The following is a 23,922-nucleotide window of genomic DNA, read 5'->3' on the forward strand; positions in this document are numbered from 1 at the left end:
TTCTTGAGCTAAACCCTCAAACTCGTTTTATGTCATTGTACTACGTGTACATAACACAGGATGTCAGCCCTTCGCAGCATAATCCCTATCGTGTTTGCTTCTCCGACTTCGACAGTTCTGTTCATTTTGATTTATCAATGACGCAAGAGATTCGCGGAATCCCAGAGCATCATCGTTCCATGATTGCTCCGTCAATTTTCGCTGCAAAGTTTGGCCAAGTTGATTCCGCAAGATCGTTCTTCACAGATGGATCACTAATAGAGGCGTCCGCTGGTTTTGGTATTTATAACGAATTTCATAGCGCCTCTCGAATGCTTCATGCTCCTTGTTCCGTATATGTTGCTGAACTGGCGGCAATACATTATACGATAGAAACGATCGCCTCACTTGCACCAGATCATTATTTTATTTTTACGGATAGTCTCAGTTCTGTCGAGGCTATTCGCTCCATGAGGCCGGTAAAGCACTCCTCGTATTTTCTCATGAAAATACGAGAGCTTCTAAGTGCTTTATCTTTAAGATCTTTTGTCATCACCTTTGCATGGGTCCCATCTCATTGCTCGATTCCGGGCAATGAGAAGGCGGACTCGCTTGCAAAGGTGGGCGCTATGGAAGGCGATATTTACGATCGACAAATCGCCTACGACGAATTTTTCTTCATTTATCGTCAACAGTCACTCGCCAGCTGGCAAAATAAATGGAGTGAAGGGAGTTTGGGACGATGGTTGTATTCAATTATCCCTAAGGTGTCGAAGTGTCCTTGGTTCAAAGGTTTGGAGGTGGGTCGAGACTTCATTCGTGTGATGTCTCGCCTCATGTCCAATCACTATTCACTAAGCGCTCACTTGTTCCGTGTTGGGCTGGGGGACAGTAATCTCTGTGAATGTGGACAAGGTTACCAGGACGCAGATCACATTATTTGGTCATGTGCTGAGCACCGTGGAGTCAGATCCGAGTTGTACGATTCCCTTCGGGCTCGAGGTAGACAACCTAATGTTCCAGTTCGGGATATTTTGGCTAGACGCGATCTGGAGTTTATGCAACTCATATATGTTTTCTTGAAGAATATTAACCATAGATTGTAAGTTTGATTAACCTTGTGTTTAGTTTGTGTTTTGTATGTGTGTGTGTATTTTTTTTTGTAGATTTGTTTCTGTAATAATTGTATAATTACAGAGTTGATATAACGTCGATAGGATTAAGTATTTGTTTTAGAAATAGTGAAATTTTTGAATCATAAATCATATTCCAAATCTCCTTTTCCCTCTCCCGATCCAAACAATTGTCATCCACTAACCTCGAGAAGACCGCGAGTAATCGGTTCCAATCCTTTAATTTTAGATTTAAGACATTTATAATGTATAAAGAAAATGATAACTTGGCTCTGTAAAGTTTATTCGAATGAGCCTGTACAAATAAAGTAATTAACAAAAAAAAAAACCGTGAATTTCCGCCTAGGCGCACCATGGATTCCTCACAAGACAGTCAGCGCCCATCCTAAGACCTGTCCAAAGCAGCACATCATTCCGCGTAAGACTCTGCGTTCACACATTCGAATAACTGCGCATACCAAAATTAGGAAACTCACTACTGTGTTAAGAATGGTCAACATTGCATGCATAACAACAGCCCACTCAACCAATCCCACATTCCAAACACCACCGATTGTGATATGAAGGAAATGTTCCTCCAAGAAAACCAACCGCTCTAATCCTCTGTAAAAATGTCATTCCTTCCGGATGCATGATACTATCCAGTCCAATTGAAACCCAGAGCTAAAACCCGACCACATTTCCTATCGTTTGGGCTCGATCTGTTATTTATCTAGAGAGCAGTTGAGTGTGGACTTATGTCCGGAAGGTCAATGCTCAAGTTAAACCATTGTAGCAGCCAGAAATACTATCCGGCTGGAGCTGCTCGTCGTGAAGCGGCACTGTTATTTTTCACCTTACTGCTTCGACGACTTCAGGACTCAGGTGCTGCTGCTGCTACACCGACCATTCCATTATCCAACATAGAAAGTTGCTACAACGTTTCGGCAAATTCTGAGGCAAATTCAATGCGCAGCCTGTACCGCAGCGTAAGTTCCGTTTCGGATAGCGTACTCCCGGTATTATCTTCTAGGCAAGAGAATCGAAACATTCAAGCATGCCAAGCATGTAATTGTTCAGAAACAAAGTCAGGCCGATGACTGGCACTGTCGGCACTGCCGGCACAGCACGTTACAGCGCGGCACACCTCAGGCACACCGAGAAAAAAAATTGGCGCAAAATAAGTGTGTAGAGTGACCACTTCTTGGGTTAAAATCAATGATCAAAAAAACTGTTCTATCGATCGGAAATACGGTGAAAAAGCCTACAAATATTTTTTATTTCGTTTTTTGGATATGATGTACACTTAACCCGTAAAGTACCCCTACCGAAATATTATAAATTAACAATACGCCTTTTTAATAGAAACTAAACGATCGATTCAACCTCTGGTGATGCATAGGAAAACATCAAAAAGAGTGTTGTGAGCAGAAATTTCTACCGTGAGACAGGAAACGGAACACTTTTTTACTTTTCCGGATAAATTGATTTATCATTTATCAGAGCTCCAAAACTTGATCTACAGTTGAAAAAATAAATTCTGTAACGTTTTTGCAAACATCCTGCTGGTGTTCAGGAATATTTTTGTTGAGAAAATGGAAAATTAGAAAAGTGCCTTAGTGGTTATGATCTTCCGGATTTCTTGTGTGTGAATAGTTAAGGTACAAAACAGTTCAGATCTGTGGAAAATCGTACAATAAGACAATTACCGATGGAAATTGGCAAGATATTGAACAAACAAATGGTTTGGTTAAAGTTTCTTCTCGAACTCGCATGGCGCACTCTACGTTGGTGGTGCATTAAAAAGGCATATATGGTTTGCTCTTCTATTATCCCCAAGACACAATTTTTCCCGACACTAGCGGCTCTAGTGACGCAAAAGTTGACTAGTACACTGTAAATTGAGCATAACAAGGCTCTATAAATTTTCCACTTTTGACCAATTTGGCGCTAGTATCATTTTTTGTTGATAATTGCCACTTAGCGCTACCAGTGGGGAAGTCGCCGTTAGTGGCGCTTAAGTCGAATAGGAATCTTTACACTAGTTTTTAGAGAAATTTTGTTCGAGCCTCAACGTCTGTTCTCTGTGTTGGAAAATAAATCAAGGAAAAAAAGTTTATTTCACCCAACTTGGTGTTGTTTTGTTGTTTTTAAAATCATCCACATCTAGAGGGTCAGTCACTTTCGAATGTATGGGAATGGTAGGAAACCATTTGGAAATGCATGAACATTTTCAGTTTTTTATTCATTATCGTTTTTATGAGCAATATTGTGATAAGGTTTTGTTGTTTCCTCCTGTGAAAGCATATTTAGTCACAAATCGTGGATTTTCTGATATTGAACTGTGGACGGCAGGGAATACCATAGTATTGAGGAGGACTTATAACGCATTGTTCTATGCAGTATGAATACCATATTATATTCTCTTGTTGTTCGTGTTCCCGATCAAATTTTATTATGATATATTTTTCAGATGTGATAAAAAAAAAAAAACGAATAAAATAGTGTTTTTTTTTATAAATGTAGTGTTGAGCAAAAATATATGAAGCGTATTGAAATGAGCTCTTCCATATGAAGATCACGTAGCTCTTACGTGAAAAGTGTGATGGGACCAATTCCACGCCAAATCGGTCAGTCACCAAATTTGACTATCTTCGATCTGGATGATACATGGCACATATTTTCAGTATGATAGACCAAGTATTTTCCGCAGGAGGGGAGACCCTTTTGACTCGAGGGTAATTTTTGAAAAGGGCCTATGTGTTTTTGCACACATACTTTAAAAAAAATGTTGTTCGAAAACAGTTGGTTGTAGAAAAAAATTTACTAAGAAGGAGTTGTAAGAAACTAATAAGGCTTTTTAAAAAAATATACACGGAATTTTTTTTTTTCGTTTTTTACAACAAAAAAAATTAAAATAAACCTAAAAATTCAAATAACAAAAAAAACGTATTTTTGATTTTTTTTATATTTTTTTAATAAAAACTTGAATAGAAAGCAGAAGTTTTGAAAACAACTCCAGGATGGACAAACTTTTAATAAAAAGCTTTTCTAAAAGCAACTTTTAAGGCATTTTTGAAACTTTCATTATTTACGGCAAAATACTCAGTTTGATGTCAGTATATCATTATAAAAATCATTTCAAACGATAGTGTTCATATCGATAAACTTCCTAAATGTAACCGTTTTCGAGATATTTCAAATTTACTTTCATCATAATCAATTTTTTGTAGAAAATATGCCCTTTTCATAAGTTATAGGTGATTGCCCATCAAATATGATAAGTTTTGCAAGATATGCATGTACTTATCTTCAACTTACCCTTCCACCAATAGACTATTTGAAAATTGGTTTTAAACTTATAAGATAAATAAGATAAATGAAATACCCATGCGATCGATCGTCTTTAATAATAATAATTTGTACATAAACCTTTTCGTTGGATATATTTTTATTTGATGAACTTTTGATTGGCATGTTTTTATATGTTATGAATGGTGCGTTCTTCGTCATTCGAAAATAGTTTCGCTGATATTTTATTTTCGGAAATCGGAATAATACAAGACTATTTTCTTGTACCTGGGATCGTTTTGGCCTTTTCAAAAATGCTTTTCCATTCTGCAGTCCCCTGTTCGTATTCCTTTTGTGACACAAAACAAAATGACATTTTCGTTAAATAATCATTACTTTTCTGGTTAGCCCATGCATATAACTCTGCTGCACTTGTGATTGGATGTTCGTGTTCTACAGCCACACTTGCGTTCCTTGCCATTCGTTTTAATGTGCCACCAATCACGTCACATGGTCCCTTGCCATGCGAAGTTGCAAAAAAGTGCCATTCAACATCAATATTGTACTTCGTTTTAAATTTACAAAGACTTGCAAAATTTTTGCATTTTTTATATTGGGATGCAGCTCCATCAGACAATAAACATCGCTTTTTTTACTTGTATTTTTGTTTGCAAAAAGGTCAGTAATTTTGAAATAAATACTTGCACCGCAATTGTATCGTGTTTTAAAACTTCAGAGATTACGATCAAGCTTAAATTTTTAATTATACCTGATTCTGAATAATAAATACAAAAAGGATGAATAGTAGCTTGTTGATTATTCCAGTAACTACTTTGGGCAGCATCTTGAAGAACAAATGAATAATTTTCGGAAAAATCACAAATTATGACAACTTCTCCATTTTAAGAGTATTTTTTGTATTTCTCAAGGAACTAGACTGCTGAGTTTTAATATAATCATGGGATACCAGTTTATCCAACTTTTCGCAAAAATAAGGGAAAAATCCATCTACTGGTTTTACAAGTTTCTCTAAACTACATCGATCAGTTGCATAATATTTCTTCAAAATAATGGTTGAAATCTTTTTCGAATGAATATTTTCTAAGACAATGAAGCATTAAATTAATATTTTCATGGATGGTACAAACACAAATATTTTGAGAACCTGAACTACCAAGTAATTTGCAATGCTTTGGTTTTAGTGCTGCAAATGAACTAAATCCAATGCTATTTTTACTAACTTCTTGAAATTGACGTAGTTGATGGCGTATTGACGTAGTTGATGGTATTTCTTCGAGGCCATGTCGAGATGTAGATGGCTGCGGCTCCGCGATGTCCATGACTGACGGTTGCACTTCTAGTTCCAGATTTTCAGCACATGGTTCGATTCTATTTAAATTCAAGCGACACGTATCACAGATTGATAGAGATGTATCCAAATTAAATTTCCACTCTATGAACTTATGGTTTTCAATCAAATTTTCGGATAATTTACGAAGCTTTGACGAACACCGTTTATTAGGAAACGGCTTGCAACACTCGACCTTCTTGAATTCCATATTCAAATTATACTTGTTCACTCAAAAAGATTTTTTTAGTGATGTCTGTTTTCAAAAGGATGGTCATGCTTATATACAAACGTAGGTACCATTTGGATATTCAGGTATAAATATTGTTTTGGTATTGAAGCTACTCTAACAGAGAAGCTCTTTTGGAATGCCATGGAAGACATTATAATGTACCTAAAATAATAAGATGGATAGGTACATCAATATTACCAACTTAAATAGGATGAAACTACGCTTGATAATGAAAATAAGTGCAACTTAACTTGTGTTGGTTTCTATATTTAAAATAACAGTGTTTTCATTTCCCCTGTAAATTCTAAACGGGTTGTCTGATCGTTCAATTGTCAAAAGACAAATTGAAGGTAAATATATGTGTATCTTGCTAAACTTATCAATGCTGATGGAGAATCACGATTAACTTATTGAAATGGCTTATTTTCTACAAAAAAATGATTTTAATGAAAGTAAATTTGAAATATTTTGAAAACGGTTATATTTAGGAAGTTTATCGATATGAACACTATCGTTTGAAATGATTTTTATAATCATATACTAACATCAAACTGAATATTTTGCCGTAAATAATGAAATTTTCCAAAATGCCTCAAAAGTTGTTCTTAGATAAACTTTTTTATTAAAAGTTTGTCCATCCTAGAGTTGTTTTCAAAACTTCGGCTTTCTATTCAAATTTTTATACAAAAAATATAAAAAAAAATAAAAAATAGGGTTTTTTGTGTTATTTGAATTTTGAGGTTTATTTTTAATATTTTTTGTAAAAAAATGAAAAAAAAAAAATCTGCGTAAATTTTTTTTATAAAGCCTTATTAGTTTCCTACAACTCCTTCTTAGTAAATTTTTCTCTGCAACCAACTGTATTCGACCTACATTTTTTTTAAAAGTATGTGTGCAAAAACACATAGGCCCTTTTCAAAAATTATCCTTGAGTCAAAAGGGTCTCCTCTCCTGCGGAAAATATTTGGTCTGTTATACTGAAAATATGGGCAAAATATCATCCAAATCGAAGATGGTCGAGCACGATTTCAGGTTTTTTCAGCTCATTCTGGATGGAATCCCTCATGGAAAAAATCTACGTATGTGTTCACGTAGCATTGACGTGTCAATTATTTTGAGCACATGATCTTAAAAAGTAAGACAACACCCAAATCCTTAATAGTAGATTCTCTCTTTAGAGATGTTCCGGCAATGGTGTAATTAAATGAATTGAAAGAGCATTTACGTCTAAAGGAAATTACTGAGCATTTGTTGACATTCAAACTCATGCTCTTAGTTTTGCACCATTTGGGAAAGTTATTACATAATAGATTTTGACGTCATTTAGGTAAAGCGAGAATAAGAGAGGTCTAATATGACTGCCCTGTGGAACACCAGATGTTACAAGAAATGGTTCTGATATACTATTACCAATTTCAACCGACATTTTACGACCAACCAGATAAGAGCTAAGCGAACCAGAGACACCAATACGTAAAAGCTTTCCTATCAATATTTCATGGTTGATTTTATCGACAGTAGCTGAACAATCAGTATAGATTACATCGACCTGCTTGTGAGCTTCTATACTCTTGATGATAAAGGAAGTGTATGGAACCAGATTGGGGCGCGTTGATCTCTTTGGCATGAACCCATGTTGAGTCGTGGAAACGTAGTTGAGTCAATGATGCTTGAGAAAGTCGAGGACAATTAACTCAAATAGTTTGAATGTAGAATATAATGCAATAATTCCTCTGTAGTTTAGAACCTCTTGTTTATCGCCCTTTTTGTGCACGGGAAAAACGAATGATATCTTCAATGTTTTAAGTAAAGACCCGGATGACAGCGAGCGGTTGAAAATAGTGGCTAGCGAGATAGCAGAACTACACTTCTTCAAGATGATAGACGGTATGCCACCCGGACCGGGGTTTGATGAATATTTCAACTGAGCGCAATCTGATTCAACCGTATTATGTGATATCCGTGGATGAAGACCAATGGCAGAGCGTGAAGGTACATTAGCTGCAGTATCAGTCACCAGAAGTGGGTCAAATGTTTTGTCGGTAAATGTTGCTGAGAATTGTTCTTTGAAAAAGCCAGTTATGGCCGGAAGAGAAGAAACTTCTTTATCGTCGAGCTTCATGTTTGGATGTAGTCCTATTTCCTTCTGCTGTTCTTCGATATAATGACCAGAACTTCTTAGGATTGTCTTTCAAATTACGTTGAATCTGACGCAGCTAAGTATGAAACAGTTTATTGTTTAGCCGTTTGTATCTACTGTTGCAGGCGAAGTAATGCGACCGTATGTAGGAGTTACGATTCTTGGGAAGTTTTTTAAGTGCTGATCTTTTAACCAACTGCAGGCTTTTGGAGATTCAGGATAATCTATTAAATTCATTTTATTTTTAATTGCAGGGAACTTAAAAAAGTTTCAAAAATTTCAAGAAACTCCAAAGAACTATAGCGGGATTCCATCCAGAATGAGCTGAAAAAACCTGAAATCGTGCTCGATTTGGATCATACTTTGCTCATATTTTCAGTATGACAGACCAAATTTTTTCCACAGGAGAGGAGACCCTTTTGACTCAAGGGTAATTTTTGAAAAGGGCTTATGTGTTTTTGCACACATGCTTTAAAAAAATGTAGTTCGAAAACAGTTGGTTGTAGAAAAAAATTTACTAAGAAGGAGTTGTAGGAAATTAATAAGGCTTTATAAAAAAATATACACGGAATTTTTTTTGTATAAAAAAAAATTTAAAATAAACCTCAAAATTCTAGAAACAAAAAAAAAAACGTACTTTTGATTTTTTTTATATTTTTTTTTATAAAAACTTGAATAGAAAACAGAAATTTTGAAAACAACTCTAGGATAGACAAACTTTTAATAAAAAAGTTTTTCTAAGAGCAACTTTTAAGGCATTTTTGAAAATTTCATTATTTACGGCAAAATGTTCAGTTTGATGTTAGTATATGATTGTAAAAATCATTTCAAACGATAGTGCTTATATTAATAAACTTCCTAAATATAACCGTTTTCAAGATATTTCAAATTTACTTGCATCAAAATCAATTTTTTTTTGCAAAAAATAAGCCATTTTCATAAGTTAATCGTGATTCTCCATCAGCATTGATAAGTTTAGCAAAAGAAGTTAAGAAGTTCCAAGGTTTTCAAGAAGTGCAAAGAATTTCAGAGATGTTTAAAAATATTCAGAATTGGTTTGCAAGCTTCATAGAAGTTCAGAGAACTCAGAAGAACGAGAATTCCGAGAACTTCAGGGAAGATCAAAAAACCTTATCATGTTCCATTAATTTCAGGGAAATTACAACAAAAGTTTGAGCTCTTAAGATTTCCGAACGTTCCTAGAATTCCAGAAAAATTGCGAATATAATACATGATCGTTAGGGAGATTGTGGGAGCATTAGGAAAGTCCAGAGAAGTTTAGGAAAATTTAAAGATTTCAAGGGAAGTGTCATGAGCAACAGAGTTTGTCGCGAAAACTTTCGAAGAATTTCAAGGCAGTTCCATTAACTTGAGGAAAACGGTTCAGCTTTAAAGAAGTTCTGAGGACTTCCAATGAATTTTCAAGGTAGTCCAGAGAATGTAAGAAAACTCTTAGCACTTTGAGGAAGTCTAGATAATTTCAAAGATGTTTACAGATTTTTATGGCAGTTACGTGAACTTCAGCACAGTTCCGAGCACTAAGTCTGGCGAGCTGAACGCAGAAAAGTTTTACTTATATCGCAGTGTCAATTTGAGGGAACTTAATTGTATGTACATGCAGATATACATAAATTCTTACACCCAACCGGGGGATGTAAGATTTGCTTGCAATAATGAGGGATTCATCATCACAGGATGTTAGTGGAGATCGCATGAAGAGAATGAGATATACCGAACAGCGGTCCAATGCAAGAAAATGGAGATCAAACAGTGTAGTGATAGTGAATGAAAAGCTCACGCATCTAAGAAATCAGTGAGTTAATTGCCATCCCAGTTATTGTTCAGTTACCAAAAGTCGAGTGTACATGTTTTTGAATTTAGATAATTGAATCTCCAATTTAGAATATTGCGTTTCGCCTTTAAAAGTTTTCCCCGGGAAAGTGTCGGAAAATTTACTCATACTATGAGTGACCTTAGTTTGAGTGATTTTGAGTAATCTGAACTCAAATGTGGGTAGGATTTTTTGTCCATGTGCGATTGGTTTGGAAAGTATTTTTATTCTAAATCATAAAAAATAAACTCACGCCGACCAACGCCGCCACACCGCCGCCGCCGGCAGAAAACAACATATGGTAAATGATGGCTTCGGCAGCCATCGACTGTTTTCGGCAATCACAATTTAAACGTTAATTTCGATGTATTTTCTAACTTAAACACTTCGCTTAATGTATTTAAACGATTCCGTAGTCTTTCAGCTTCAATCCTAATACATTTTTACGACTGAGCAAACCTGTTTTGCCAGGTGTTTCTTCAAAAGAAACATAAGCACATCAAAATACGGCTGATTTCGAGTTGCCGATAATAGAACAGCTGGTTAACACGCAGTTTAAATGGAAAGGTTGCCGAAGTAAAAGAGGCTGCCGACAATAGTCACTCTCACCTGAGAAGTTTGGAGCGCTTTAAAAACGTTTTCAAACCGTTTTGGACAGTTTTGTTGATTGGAATGGATAGAATAGCTAGCAGCAGATGAATGTAAGCAAACAGGCACGTCATATGTGTACGTGACACTGAGAAAATGCTAATAGAAGTGCGGAAGCTGCTTAGATTGACGAGAATACGTAAATTCCCCTATCACGTCGCCGCCGATAATATTTTGATCGGCGCACCGGTCTACTTTGAACAAAATAACAATTTTCAATGTCAGTAAGAGCAGATCAAATCTAGTGAAATGACCTTGCTGCTGAGTTGAATTTTGAATTTTGAGATGAAGATTGGAATATTCAACAAGAAATGTAATTTTGCCGCTAGGTGGATTTATTTCGAGCTCCTTTGTGTATCTTGAATGTGGGAGGGTAACGTTAGAGCAAGTCTGTTTAAAATACGGTTGGGGAATTCCGAGAAATGTCAACAATGTTTCGTTTGCCAAATCAACGGTGTTTGTGTAGTTGAACGCAACGATATCCTCGTTTTCGATGTGTGTCGCTCGTTCAGTAGAGAAATTCAACTTTAACTCGCGCATGAATGATTATGGTTTCGATCTGACGAGAGTTGGACGTGGGTGATTTTTTTTTATTTGCGAAATTTAACAAAAACTAATATAAAAATCTTTTTTTCATCGCTCGCTCACCTGACACAGATAGAAATGATGCCGTTCGACGTGACGGGGGGAGTTCTCGGCTGACGGAAAGCAACTCCGCCATATTTTGGTAACCATGATTCTGAAAATAAAACAAATGCAAATTACAATTAGTACAAACTTGTTCATTCAGTGTAGGTATCATTCGTTCGTCCAGTGAGCGCACACTGAACAGGAGGGTAAGGGATCGAATTCTGTATGTGTGTAGAGGGAAATCTAATTAAACTTCAAGCCAAAAGTCATTCTGTTTGCAGATCCGGTGACATTCTCTCATTTGGTGATGTAAGGCGGGGTTTAATTTTAAATGCATGTAGGGTTTGTTCTTCTTGCTGACTATTACGCCCCATCTGGAATTTTGTCCTCTTTCGCAAACTAGAGTTCGTCCGCAATTGCTAATTGAGAGCTTTATAAGCCTGTACCTTTTTTGTATTGCATACATATTGTGTGGCAAGCACAATGATACTCGATGCCCAGGAAAGTCGACAAATTTTCCAACCCGAATTGGAATCGAACCCACTAGCTTCAGAATGGTATAGCGCGTTTATGACTAGGCTAACGGGAGTCCCCAGTTTGTAGGTATGTAGTGCCAAAAGCGGGTGTGAACTTTTACGAACAGCAACAAAATAGGAGACACTTTGTTGTTTTACGATTATTTAGTAGCTGACAAGAGGACTGTTCTATGGTTAGCTGTTTTTCAGTTGAGTTTTTACTGTTTCTTTAAAATATTAAGCGTTTAAAAAAAGTCATGCTGAAACCAATTGACCGTGTGCCGGTTTTATAAATATTCAACCTTTGCATCTGAAATCTTCAACATTTTGGTAGTCAAACAGCAAGCGACAATGACCTTCTGCTCTGGTCAACGTAACCTACAGCACAGGACATTCAAGTCACGTCCCTGGCTCATGTATATTTAATTGAAAAACTGTGAACTGGAAAAATCCGATCTACCAACGCATAAAACCCTTCACACTATTTACCAATTCATCAGGCATAGATGGTGACACGGTCGCATGCACCATTTTCCAACTCCGCTCACATGCATAAGAGCTCCGGTGTCGTTTGGCTACCGTGAATATTTTCCGGAAATAATGTCTGTGTGTGTGTGTGTGTGGGAAAAAAAGCGATGAAACAGCATGCTGGCACGAACCAACCGTGAAGATTATTTCTCGTTATTATAATCTTTAATGTCCTCTCGTCGAGCAGAGGATGATGCTGCTTCCACAGCATACCGTGGATATGTTGTGCGTTGGATTGAATTGCTAATCAGAAGTTTATGTTAATGGAACTACATCTGCATATTTCAATTTTCTGGATCAACTTCCAACAGCCCCAGGGCAGTGTTCGGTGAAAACCAAGTGGCTCTTTGGCACCAGGGGTTGACGTGGGTATGACGACGATGGTGTATGTTAATAGGTATACTAATAGGGAAACTCCATTTGCTATCCAAACTCATTAAAGGTAAAGTTTTGGGACAATCCTTTCGGCATCCAAATAGCTCAGAGAACCGTTTTCGAAACAAGTCTACCGCACGTCCGTCCGAAACATGTTCAAGAACAGATGAACAGTTTAACAGTTGTCGTGACGGGTTTTCCAAATTGAGAGTAAAAATGCGGAAAGTTGCTTGCATTCTAGATTCAGGCTAATGAGCGTGATCTTATTCTAAATGTACGTGACACATGCCTGAAACTTGCTGGTGAGGTTTCTGGTTAGGCTAGGTTCAGACATCATGGTGAAATTCATCTAGGAATTTTTTTATGATGAAGATACGTACTGTGTAAAAAGCGTATGACAAGCATGAGTTAGTAATTTACACACCAAAAATTGATTAAAATCTTTGACTATATGTTTTGTATTACTTCTGCGTGAAGTCAACGATTTACATAGTTGAAGATGCTAATTTCGAATAACAGACTAAAGTGGTAATTTTTATACGATATAGAGTTGATAGTTCCGTTAGAGTACGGCAGTGTGAAAATTGTATATAGATAGTAGAAAGCGAGCAAGGACAACTTTTAAGGAAGTTACAAATCGGTTTGATCATCTCTCTTTACCAAACTCCCCCGTTGGTATTCCCCCCGCCGCCACTGACAAAAAATGGGGGGGGGTCTTACCATGAATTACTGAAATTTTCCATGAAAGTCATCTTGTAGAGACTTTTAAACTCTTTAAGACAAATGTTTTATAGCGAAATTTGTTGCCTGCATCTCTTCTAATAAAAAAGATATACCCGAGTATAGCAAAAAATATGAATAAATTCAAATATATTTGATACGAGTTATTATTATTATTATTATTTATCTTTATTAGGGAGGCTTTCAGCCTTGGGCTGGTTCGCCTCCAATTTATACGAGTTTAAAAAATAACATACCTCCAATTTTTTCACATTATTGAGAATAACATACGTTCTTTCAAATGCCGTAGAAAAACTTTTTTTTTGTTTGCCCCAACCAGAGATATTAACATTTGAAAAGTGCATATTTTTAGTACAAAAACGTCAATAACTCTTGATCGGCGAAAGATATTGACAAGCTTTGTGCGGCAAAAATTTGCGCCTTCTTAAGATCTAAAAGTTATTTCAACACACCTTTGCTGAGAAATTCGAAATAAGAAAACTAGAGCAAAACAACTGTTTTTTTTTAGAGCCACCCTAACTCAATTCAAGAAAATAGCTCTAAATTGGCCAATTAAGAGATACAAAAAAGTTGTTTTCTACAAAATTGCTTGAAATTAGCTCAGCTATTACTTTGCCGAAGAATGTATACCTTAATTTATTCAAACAAATAAGTTAAATTTTTGATTTTAATGATAATATGAACCACCCTAGAATTCATTGTCATAAAAATGAGGGCATAACTATAAGGAACAACTTTGTACAAGTAACTTTTAGTCTAAAGTTAATTTCAGGCTCAAAACATATCATTCCACCTAAATCCGCATTCTGGACCACTGTGCAATGTCAGTGCACACATGATCTTGACATCGTTCCGATCTACTGATTTTCAGAGTCCTGTAGCTAATATTTCTGAATTACGCCACCAGCTAATCGAGTACGTATCTGTAGAAATCTCATAGGTACTATTAAAACAATGCATTCCCCAAGCAACCCACATGTTCTATAACAGTTTATATAACCTTTGTATGACTAGTTTTGGTTGTGTAGCAGTTTACTCAACATAATTCTGTGAATGTGTGCTACTCGGGTGGTGTGAATGTGTGCTAAATGGTGGTGTGAATGTGTGCTACTCGGGTGGTTATGCAGAACACTCAATCTCAATATTTCTTACAGCTCCTGATAATGATGGAGGGGGGGGGGGGGGGGGTGACGGGGGGCTATAATTTCTTATATACAACACTTAATACTTAGAAATCACCAAAAATCGAACTTTTACTAAGATTTTATTGGGGCGTGGCTGCATCACGCCGTTTGGTTTCGGCGGCGGCGGCGTGGCGGCGTGGCGGCGTTGGTCGGCGTGAGTTTATTTTTAATCATTTAGAAAAAAAATACTTTCCAAACCAATCGCACATGAACAAAAAATTCTACCCACATTTGAGTTCAGATTACTCAAAATCGCTCAAACGTAGGTCACTCATAGTATGAGTAAATTTTCCGACACTCTCCCCGGAAAACTTCTCGACTATGGGGAAAATTTAAGAAAATTATACACAGGTTAGAAGTGTACTAGTAGACAGACAAAAATCACAATCAGTTTTCCGCGTATTCGAGAAGTTTTCCTCGGAAAAGCGTCGAAAAATTTACTCATTCTATGAGTGACCTACGTTTTCGCGAATTTGAGTTACCTGAACTCAAATATGAGTAACTCTTACTCAATTTTGAGGCGTTTTCATTGGCCGTGCATGCGGAATTTGTTTAGAAAAGTATGTCAAGTGCTTGTTAAAATTACAGGGGGTGGAGTCATATGGCAAAGTGTTACAACCCTTTTATTAAAAGTTCGTTATGTAGGGGTGGATAGTATATAAAAGCAATCTGTTGCATTACGTAACAGCCACTGCTTACTGCAAAACTCTATTTTTTGCAAATGCTGTAATTTTCATGAATTAAGATTGTTTTATCCACATTGTTAGGATGCATGCCTGACCGTCGTGCAGTTACGGTCATCCCAGCTATGTTAAAAATTCATTCACGTGGCGTGCTGGTGGCGCGCACTCACAATACCTTGCGAACCAAGGATACTTACTTAAGGGGCCTGTACACCACCTGAGGTGCAAAGGGCTAACGCGAAAGACTTCCATCCTGGGCGGCTGCTTGCTTTTGTCTTGACCTGGGCCCAGGTCAGATTCCTATCGACTTGCTTTATTTCCTTGTTTAGGCTCCTCCGCCATGAGCCTCTGGGTCTGCCTCTGCTGCGGTGTTCTGGCGGATTCCAATCCAGCGCTTGCTTTCGGATTTCGTTTCCGCCCCGTCAAAGTGTGTGGCCGACCCACCTCCACTTTCGCTCTCGAATTTCTGTTACTATGGGCTTCAGATGACATCGAGGATGGAGCTCGGCATTCGAGATCCAGTTGTGAGGCCACCAGGCATGAATTATATACTGCAGGCATTGGTTGACGGGGTCTCCCTTAGCTCAGTCGGTAAAGGCGCAGCTACAAAGCAAGACCATGCTGGAGGTGGCTGGGTTCGATTCCCGGTCCGGTCTAGGAATTTTTCGGGTTGGAAAATTTCTCGACTTCCCTGGGCATAGAAGTATGATTGGACTTGCCACACAATTATACCAATGCAAAAATGGTACAGGCATCGAAAGCTCTCAATTAATAACTGTGGAAGTGCATCTAGAACACTAAGTTGAGAGCACGCAATAAGCAAATATGCGATATGCAATAAGCTTGAAATGCGAAGAAGAAGAAGAAGGCATTGGTTGATGAATACCTGAAAGTTCTGAGTGTTCTCCGCTGATACACACCACGTATAACAACACAGATTTCACGTTCGAGTTGAAAATTCGGATTTTGGTCTTGTTGACGTTGATGGTGAGACCTACCGCATTTCAAAGCACCATTGTGCTAGTAGAGCAACATCATCAACCAAATCGAAGTCGTTGAGATGCTCCATGATGATAGGCTGCCCACGGTTCGGTACACGGTCAATTGCACCCACCATGATCTCGTCGATTACGATGAGGAACAGTAGCGGTGATAGTATGCATCCTTGTCTCCCACAAGCGACTACCCGTATAGGGTCAGACAAGGCTCCGTTATGCAGAACTCTGCACGTGAAAGCCTGATACTGCACTTCGATGAGGTTGACGATTTTATCCGGGACTCCCTTGCGTCTCAGGGCGCCCCACAGATTCTCGTGATTGAGTAGGTCGAAAGATTTTTCGTAGTCAATGAGTGCCAATTAAAGGGACTATTGGAATTCATTGACCTGCTCCAGGATGATGCGGAGCGTGAAAATATCGTCCATACAAGATCTTCCGACACAGAATCCTGCCTGCTGCCACTAGAGAGTCGCGTCGATCTTCTCCTGTATCCGATTCAGGATACCTTTGCACAGAACTTTGAGAACAGTAACATGATGCCTCGCCAATTGTCGCACACAGTCAGATCCCCCTTCTTTGGGACCAGTTTGCATCCAGTCGGCCGGGAAAGTCGCGGTGTCCCTGATATTACCATAGAGGTAACTCTAAGACTAGTAGGTCCCGAAGAAACGTGTTCAACTTTTTGGCTCAGCTCTGGTACTATCTTCGGTCCCAAGCTAATCGATTCACCCCTCGAAACATAGGAAAATCCACTAACCCCTCATTTTATCAGTCAAACTTTCATAGCGAATCAAAACAAACATAGTGTAGTACTAGAATTTGACTAGAATGGGGTACGTAATCGATTTGCTTGGGACTAATAGGCTATCAAAGTAGTGAGCCAATTTAAAATCGTTAGATTCGTATTGATTGTTGATATTAAAGAATAGTTGATGCAACATTTAAGCGGATAGCATGGAGTCAGCTTTGAGCATCTCTGCTGCTATTTTGGATTTATGGGAATGAGTAGAAATAACTCATCAACAAATACCTAGCCGTTTTAGTCAAAATTCAGTTCTGGCAATGTTACTCAATTTAGAGTAGATCTGATTATAATTAAATTGAGTGGATTGTCACTCAATTTTTAGTAGCCACGAACGAGCGTGCACACAAGTTCAAATTTCAACGCGTTCAAGGTGCATTTTACCCAAAAGATGTTACGGAATTTTCATCGGCGTGACACGAGGCATGAAATAAATTTATTGCGCGGCGTGAACCATTTTACTGCGGCGGTGCGCCGGCTCAATTTCATCGGCGGCGGCGGCGGCGTGGCGCGGCGGCACACTGGTCTACTTACATTATCTTGGGTTGGAGGTGTTATCTAATAATCACTCAACTCCCCACGCATCAACCTGGTATAGATTAAACATCGGTAGGTATACAATTGCCTTAAATACCTACCGATAGTCTTTTCCTCCCATTTTTAGTAATTTAAATATGAATGTAATTATTCGTAGTTTAGCTTCAACCTCGATCTTTGAAATCGCAATATTATGTGGAACAGAGTTAATTTGAAATTTCAGGAGGTTCGCATTCCAATTAATGATCTGTAACTAAACAGCAGTTACTGGAACAGAAAGTATGTATCCTTCGAACTTTTCATATTAAATAGGATACCTTTTTTGAAGGTAAGAAACAATTATATTTGTCCGCTGTTCTCAGAACACTTCAGGTACTAGAGTTTTAATCACGGAATTCGCTGTCTCCTTTCTGCGACATTCCTGCCTGTTATCATATCCGCAGTATAATAATTCATTCCTCACGTGACATTCATTTGGTGCTCTTTCGGTTTTCACATTGCAAACGAGCTCTACGGATACAGCCACTCGAGCCTTTTGTTTGAACTCTCGACAACACCCACTCAATGTGCACCCCCGGTGGTGTGGTGCCACACGAGGCTGTGATCTAGGGATAAACTAGGACATTAGTCAGGGACAAATAATATTCAGCTAGATAGGGGCGACCCGGTGCAGGCGAGAGAAAATTATTATCAAATCCGGGTTTTCTCTTGCCATGCTCATTTTTCGCTTCTGCTGCACATTATCCATCCTTCTTTTTCCGTGGCCGAGAAAATTGATTTCCATCTTGCCCTTCAACTACGTGCCGCGCCAAGCCGGTTCGGAGTACCGCAGTGGGTAATATTCATGCCAGCGAGCTGTGGAAACAATAATGTCACGCCTGAACGATGACAGTGGTTGGCTGAGCTTCCCACTCTAGCTAGCTAGCATGATGGAATCGGACCACTACTAGTCTATTCAGTGCGCTTATGTGCATGTTAGGATGCACCACCCGAAGGCATACATGAGAAGCGATTTGTGGGAAAATCGAGGCACGGGTTTTCTCCGTCCAACAGGTGGAAAATTCGAACCGAACCGCATAGTTTCGGGATGGTTATGAGTTTGTCATTCAGATTGTCATTGCATTAGGAATTCTTATTGCTGCTTGCTGACAGAGGGGCAGAGGTAGGTACTAGATTCCTGCGCATATGCTGTGGATTGAAGTTATTTGTCGTTCGTTCCCAAGATTCGTTCCGCAATAGAAGCAGTGAAATGAACGTAGCTACCAACTTATAGATGAAATTTTGTTGTTGACAGAGTTGAAAGCTGTACATCAAAGCATGAGTTTGAATTTTTCAAAAGAAGTTCAGACAGAAAATGGATACACTTGTTCTGAGATGGTGTTCAACTTCTAGTTTTCATTCATTCAGTTCAGTGCACAAATGTAGCTGTGTGCGATGTTGTTCGGTGCATAACATTTGAGAGCAATCTAATGTAGTATTCTCGAAGAAGTAGATGCTGGATAGTTTCATTTTTTTCCGACATGAACTGATCCGATTTGACGGTATGGAGGAAATGATGTAGAGATAACACGGAAATTTATGTTTATGTCTTTTGTACATTTTTTGCCGTTTAAGGGTATTTTATAGATATGATTTAATTTACTTTAATTCGTTTTGTTTTTATCATGTTGAAGATGATGCAAATTTTACGAGCCATTTACTGCCGTGTAGTGCATAAATGTCCCATGACCCATAACGGTTTTATTTCTGATTGGCCACGCAAGACGAAGGGGGAATAAATTTCAAATAAATTATAAGAAAAAAAAAATGAAGGTTCAGCTCAGATTAAACCCATTGGCAGGCAATCGGTGATAGTTTTGATCCATTGCAACAATTGGACTATTATGTAATTTTCAATAGTGACCTGAAGAAAATTGATATTGTGTTCATGCAGATTTGTAGAAAAAATTGCAATCGATTGGTTTGATTAGAAATAGAATCCATCCGCTATTGACAGAGTTATAAGTGGTCAAAACCTGACCACTTTTTGTAACGTGCGCGATTTTGGTTTTTTTTAAATTGCACCCCCACTATGTTGCCGAAAGACGTAATCCTACGTCAAAATTGGTGATGTTTTGCAAGAGTCCTGTACCTAATATTTCTGAATTACGCCAGCTAATCGAGTACATATCTGTAGAAAACTCATAAGTAGTATTAGAACAATACACTGGTTATACAAAATACTTAATTTATTGAGATAAAAGTAAAATTTTCAACTATCCACTAGTGTTATGTTAAAACGGTAACCCCCGATATGATGCTTGTTACGAATATCAGTGTCGGAACCGAAATTCAGTGCTGAAGCAATTGACATTGTTCACAGTACGCAGCACTGTTTTAAAATGCTGGTTCCCTTGTTTCAAATGATTCTCGCGTAACATTTGAAAAGGGCCAATCCTCGTTGATCGATTCGTTGACCGATGGGAAATTCATTTGCAGTCTGGTTTTCTCGTTTTGCACGAGGATTCTTTTATTTAGGGCATGATCTCCAGAAGATGTTGTTAAGAACTATGTTTTGTTTTGGCAAGTAGTCTCCACCGTTACCATGCCACTGCCTGCCACAAAAAATATACATACGAATTTATGTAACACAATAACCTTTTAACGATTTTATCAACAAATATAAGACTAATTACAGTATTGTTGCTATTATTGCATCATCGTTAGACTCGTTAAGCTATCTGTTATGAACTAATGCGATACTATAAATCTATTTTTTTCCTTTGACTACATTACCTGTTTTGAGAGTTTTTAGACATCCTCAGTCCCATGCGTAGATGGTCGTCCCACTTCTAGCTGGAGTATAAAAAAGCTTCCACGAAATACGTGGAAACGTCAACCTCACCTCAGACATGGAATGGTTAAATGTTGTAAACTTTGTTAACATTCTCGGTGTACGCTAAGGAGAAAATATTAAACAAGCGCAGAAACTAAACTGGCAGCCCGTTCTGAACGAACTCCGAACCCAATTCTGGTTTCACCACCCGAGAAAGCTGAACCTGTTACAGAACATTATTTTGATGAACACGTACATAAACTCAAAACTCTGGTATATGGCCTTAAATATACCACTCATAAAGGGATGTGCGACAAAAATAATGGTAGAGGTAGGGAAATTCATTTGACACCGCCAATCTTTGCAAAGAATAGCATTTGCTAATCTAATTCTCCCAAAATCTAGAAGAGGTCTAATCCTACATTGTTCAGAAACAAAAGCGAAAGCTCTGCTTGTTAATCGGATGATGATTATTGCACAGCAACTTCTAGCTTTCTGGAGAATCCAAACATATAATACCAGCAATTTTCAACCACGTAACTATCCTGAAGGAAGGACTGTCTCACGCAGTCTTGTAGGCGGTCACCGTAGTCGATACATTTTCTGTGATAATCGACTGCCTTTGCTCCCGACACTTGCAAAACAAGATATAAAATTATAATACCAAACTAAAATGTAATATGAAAGAAAAGCTTGAATTTTCACCAAATTGATGGATTAGAACGAAATCACACATTGTGGTAATGGCTCTAATGTTGGTCTATGGATCTAAGATTGGGCACATCGCTAAAAATGTGCTATTGATCAATTTTATCTCAGATGAACGCGTCATTGGGACGGTGCTAATGGATATTTTTGGTAGCTATTGAAAATTTAGTAAGGGCCCTAATTAGGGGCATTTAGGCCAATATGATGGTTTTTTGATAATTTTCTTTTTGCTCGAATGTTGTTCTACAGTTTGTGTTGTGAAAGAGAGACGACGGTAGAGCATGAGAATACGAATACAAACAGACTGTCGCGCATGATAACGAAGCGAGTGTAATAAATAACGTCAACCGTTTCAACCCCTGGTCTCACCTACTGGATCAATTGATCAACATCCCATCATCTCAAGGATTATATCTTCACTTTCTGACGCTGATACCGGATCCTGGATTTGTATCGGCTGTACAACGCGACTGGAAAACTGTTTTCAAATATCTCCACAACAAAGTTCCAACTTCATTGATTTGTGGTAATGCACAAAACGATAAGGCATAAAGAGTTGCTGTTTCAACCAGCTGGGTGGCATGCCGCCATGTTATTGAAACCAACATCTGAAACGTCACAATTCCAGTGTGAACTGCAAAAATTGCGTGACTGAATTGTCTTATTTTTATCATATGAAATTATTTTCCCTTTTATGCCATATAAATGGTTGACTTCGTGGTAGAAAATCAGAAAATAATATTTTATGAGTCCTAAGTTTATTTTTCACAAAATGTAAGCAAAAATATTAAGAATATCCATAATATCAGTCACGCCTTTTTTTAAATTCTGGCTTGAATCTTCTATTTGTTTACAAATTATGAGCTGTCAGTGGGGCCCGCAATTCGCGGGTCCGCAGCGATGTTAGCTCTTTTCAAGGCAAGGCAAACAAGATAGGGATGCCACCTAGCTGGTTTCAACGAGGTGTAGTAGATAACTCCTATTGTGAATCATGTCCAGAAGAACTAGAAACAACGATACACAAGCTCAGTGTTCACTCGGCTGTCGACAAAAGCAGGCCACTCTCGATGTGTGCTACGCGATCGTCTGTTTTCTCGGCAGCAACCATTGTGTGGTCCTCCTCATTGTTCTTCATCAGCAGTTCTTTCGGTCGATGCGTCATCGACTTTGGAAAGTAACCGTTTCGTGATGAGTGTGTGAGTGCTGACCACGTTTTGCGTCCATTGCTGCAATGGACGCGCTCTGACCCTCGTTGGCGTACAACAATTTGCCATACAATGAAACTACTGGAAGCGGCTCCAGTTCTGATGGAGGAGGCTTTTTGGATAGCGGAAGATAAAGTGTTTATTGTGTTGTACCTTTTGACTATATATTTAAGATGTATTGTATAGTGACCAAGAATCCTCGGCTCTGTTAAGTTAATTCGGTTGAGCCTTATCAAATAAATTAATAAACAAAAAAAAAAAAAAACGATACACAAGCTATTCCGTTGCCAACGTGTCAGAGACATCTGGAGGTTCTTACGAAGAAAATTATTGCATCACTATTGTAGGTTAGCCAGATTTGAACCGGAGGTAAATCCATTCCATTCGATAGCATGAGCATGAGCATGAGCATGATTGACCGACCACGGTTGCTACTCTGTTATTGCCAGACCAGCTGTAATTACACAGACAACCAATAGACGATGCTTGGGACTAGCAATCATCCTCAATGTGTAAAAACTGGTGATCTCAAACTAGGCAATACCAGCGCCGGCCGCACCCAAACACATGTCAAGAAAGGGGTAGGAATTTGTTGACGTGACACTCGCTTTGATGGAAGCCGAGAACACCTCTGCACTTCCACGAGGAATCACTGGGATATTGGGTAAAAGGGGGTTGGGTTTGCAGGAGGGTTCGTTTTGGTAAACGATAAGCTGAATTGATGTACCAACGATCATATAACGCGGAGGAGCTTGGGATTGAACCCACGGTTTTCTGCTAAGTAATCAAAAACGTTTGCCGCTAGGCAGACGAGCTCCTTTTTAATCATCGAGTTGCTGTTACTACCATGTAGTCAATAAACCTGGACCCTACCTATTGACCCATCATGAACCGGGGACCAACGGCTTTACTTTCCTTCTGAAGGAAGGCGTGATCAGAGACTTTATGCCTCAGAAAATCCCGGTGGTACCGACTGGGATTGAACCCACGCTTTTTGTAGTGAGAGGCAATCACACCTACCACTACACCACCATCGGTGCATAAGATATCAGAATATACACCGAGAAAAAATTCTACCCAAAATTTGAGTACTTTTTATGTATTTGCACTCTTTATTGTTGTCAAACAAGCAACAAGAGATTCGACTCAACGATATAGTTCTGCCCAATAAGCTACTCTTAAGTTAATTGCATATTCTCAAATTTACGTGCATTTAACTTAATTTTGGGTAGAATTCTGAAATTCTCGTGAAAAAACCGCGTAAATTCAGAAATCTGCGTGAAAAAATCCGCGAAAATTTTAAAATCTGTATAAAAAAACGGGTAAATTTCGAAATCTACGTAAATTCCGAAATTTACCTAAAATCCAACCAATTGTAAAGACCCATGTTGTCTCACGTATCTACAGCATGTAAGATATTGTTGCGTTTCACTGTTTTCATTTGTTTCTATTTACATTATTATTTTTTGTATAGTTTGCACTCGTCTCTGCCTGAAATATTAAATGCAGGGCAAATCTCGCAGATCAATACAATTCCCATGCAGCAGTAGAATAAATGAATACTTGTATGCAAGTTGCTGCTACAGCCATTTAGTGTTGCATCACAAAAGTATTGTTGCG

At 38.2% G+C, this 23,922-nt stretch overlaps 2 protein-coding genes across 9 annotated transcripts in view; one reads left to right on the plus strand and one right to left on the minus strand.

Annotated features, from left to right (window-relative positions):
* The window catches only part of LOC135710353 (uncharacterized), a 444,976-nt gene that overhangs the window by 115,211 nt on the left and 305,843 nt on the right, over positions 1 to 23,922 (plus strand). The gene's annotated exons all lie outside the window — the stretch shown is intronic.
* The window catches only part of LOC135710376 (protein rolling stone-like), a 184,054-nt gene that overhangs the window by 63,804 nt on the left and 96,328 nt on the right, over positions 1 to 23,922 (minus strand). For all 8 annotated transcript variants that reach the window (XM_065232940.1, XM_065232938.1, XM_065232941.1 and 5 more), the window contains one exon: positions 11,230 to 11,320. In XM_065232940.1, the coding sequence (XP_065089012.1) occupies positions 11,230 to 11,316 (87 nt within the window). In that variant the 5' untranslated portion in view covers positions 11,317 to 11,320. The remainder of the gene's footprint in view (positions 1 to 11,229; positions 11,321 to 23,922) is intronic.

This window comes from Ochlerotatus camptorhynchus, unplaced genomic scaffold, assembly GCF_037179485.1.
Source record: "Ochlerotatus camptorhynchus isolate MF236.1 unplaced genomic scaffold, CSIRO-AGI_Acam_v1.1 ptg000379l, whole genome shotgun sequence".
Lineage (NCBI taxonomy): Eukaryota > Metazoa > Arthropoda > Insecta > Diptera > Culicidae > Ochlerotatus > Ochlerotatus camptorhynchus.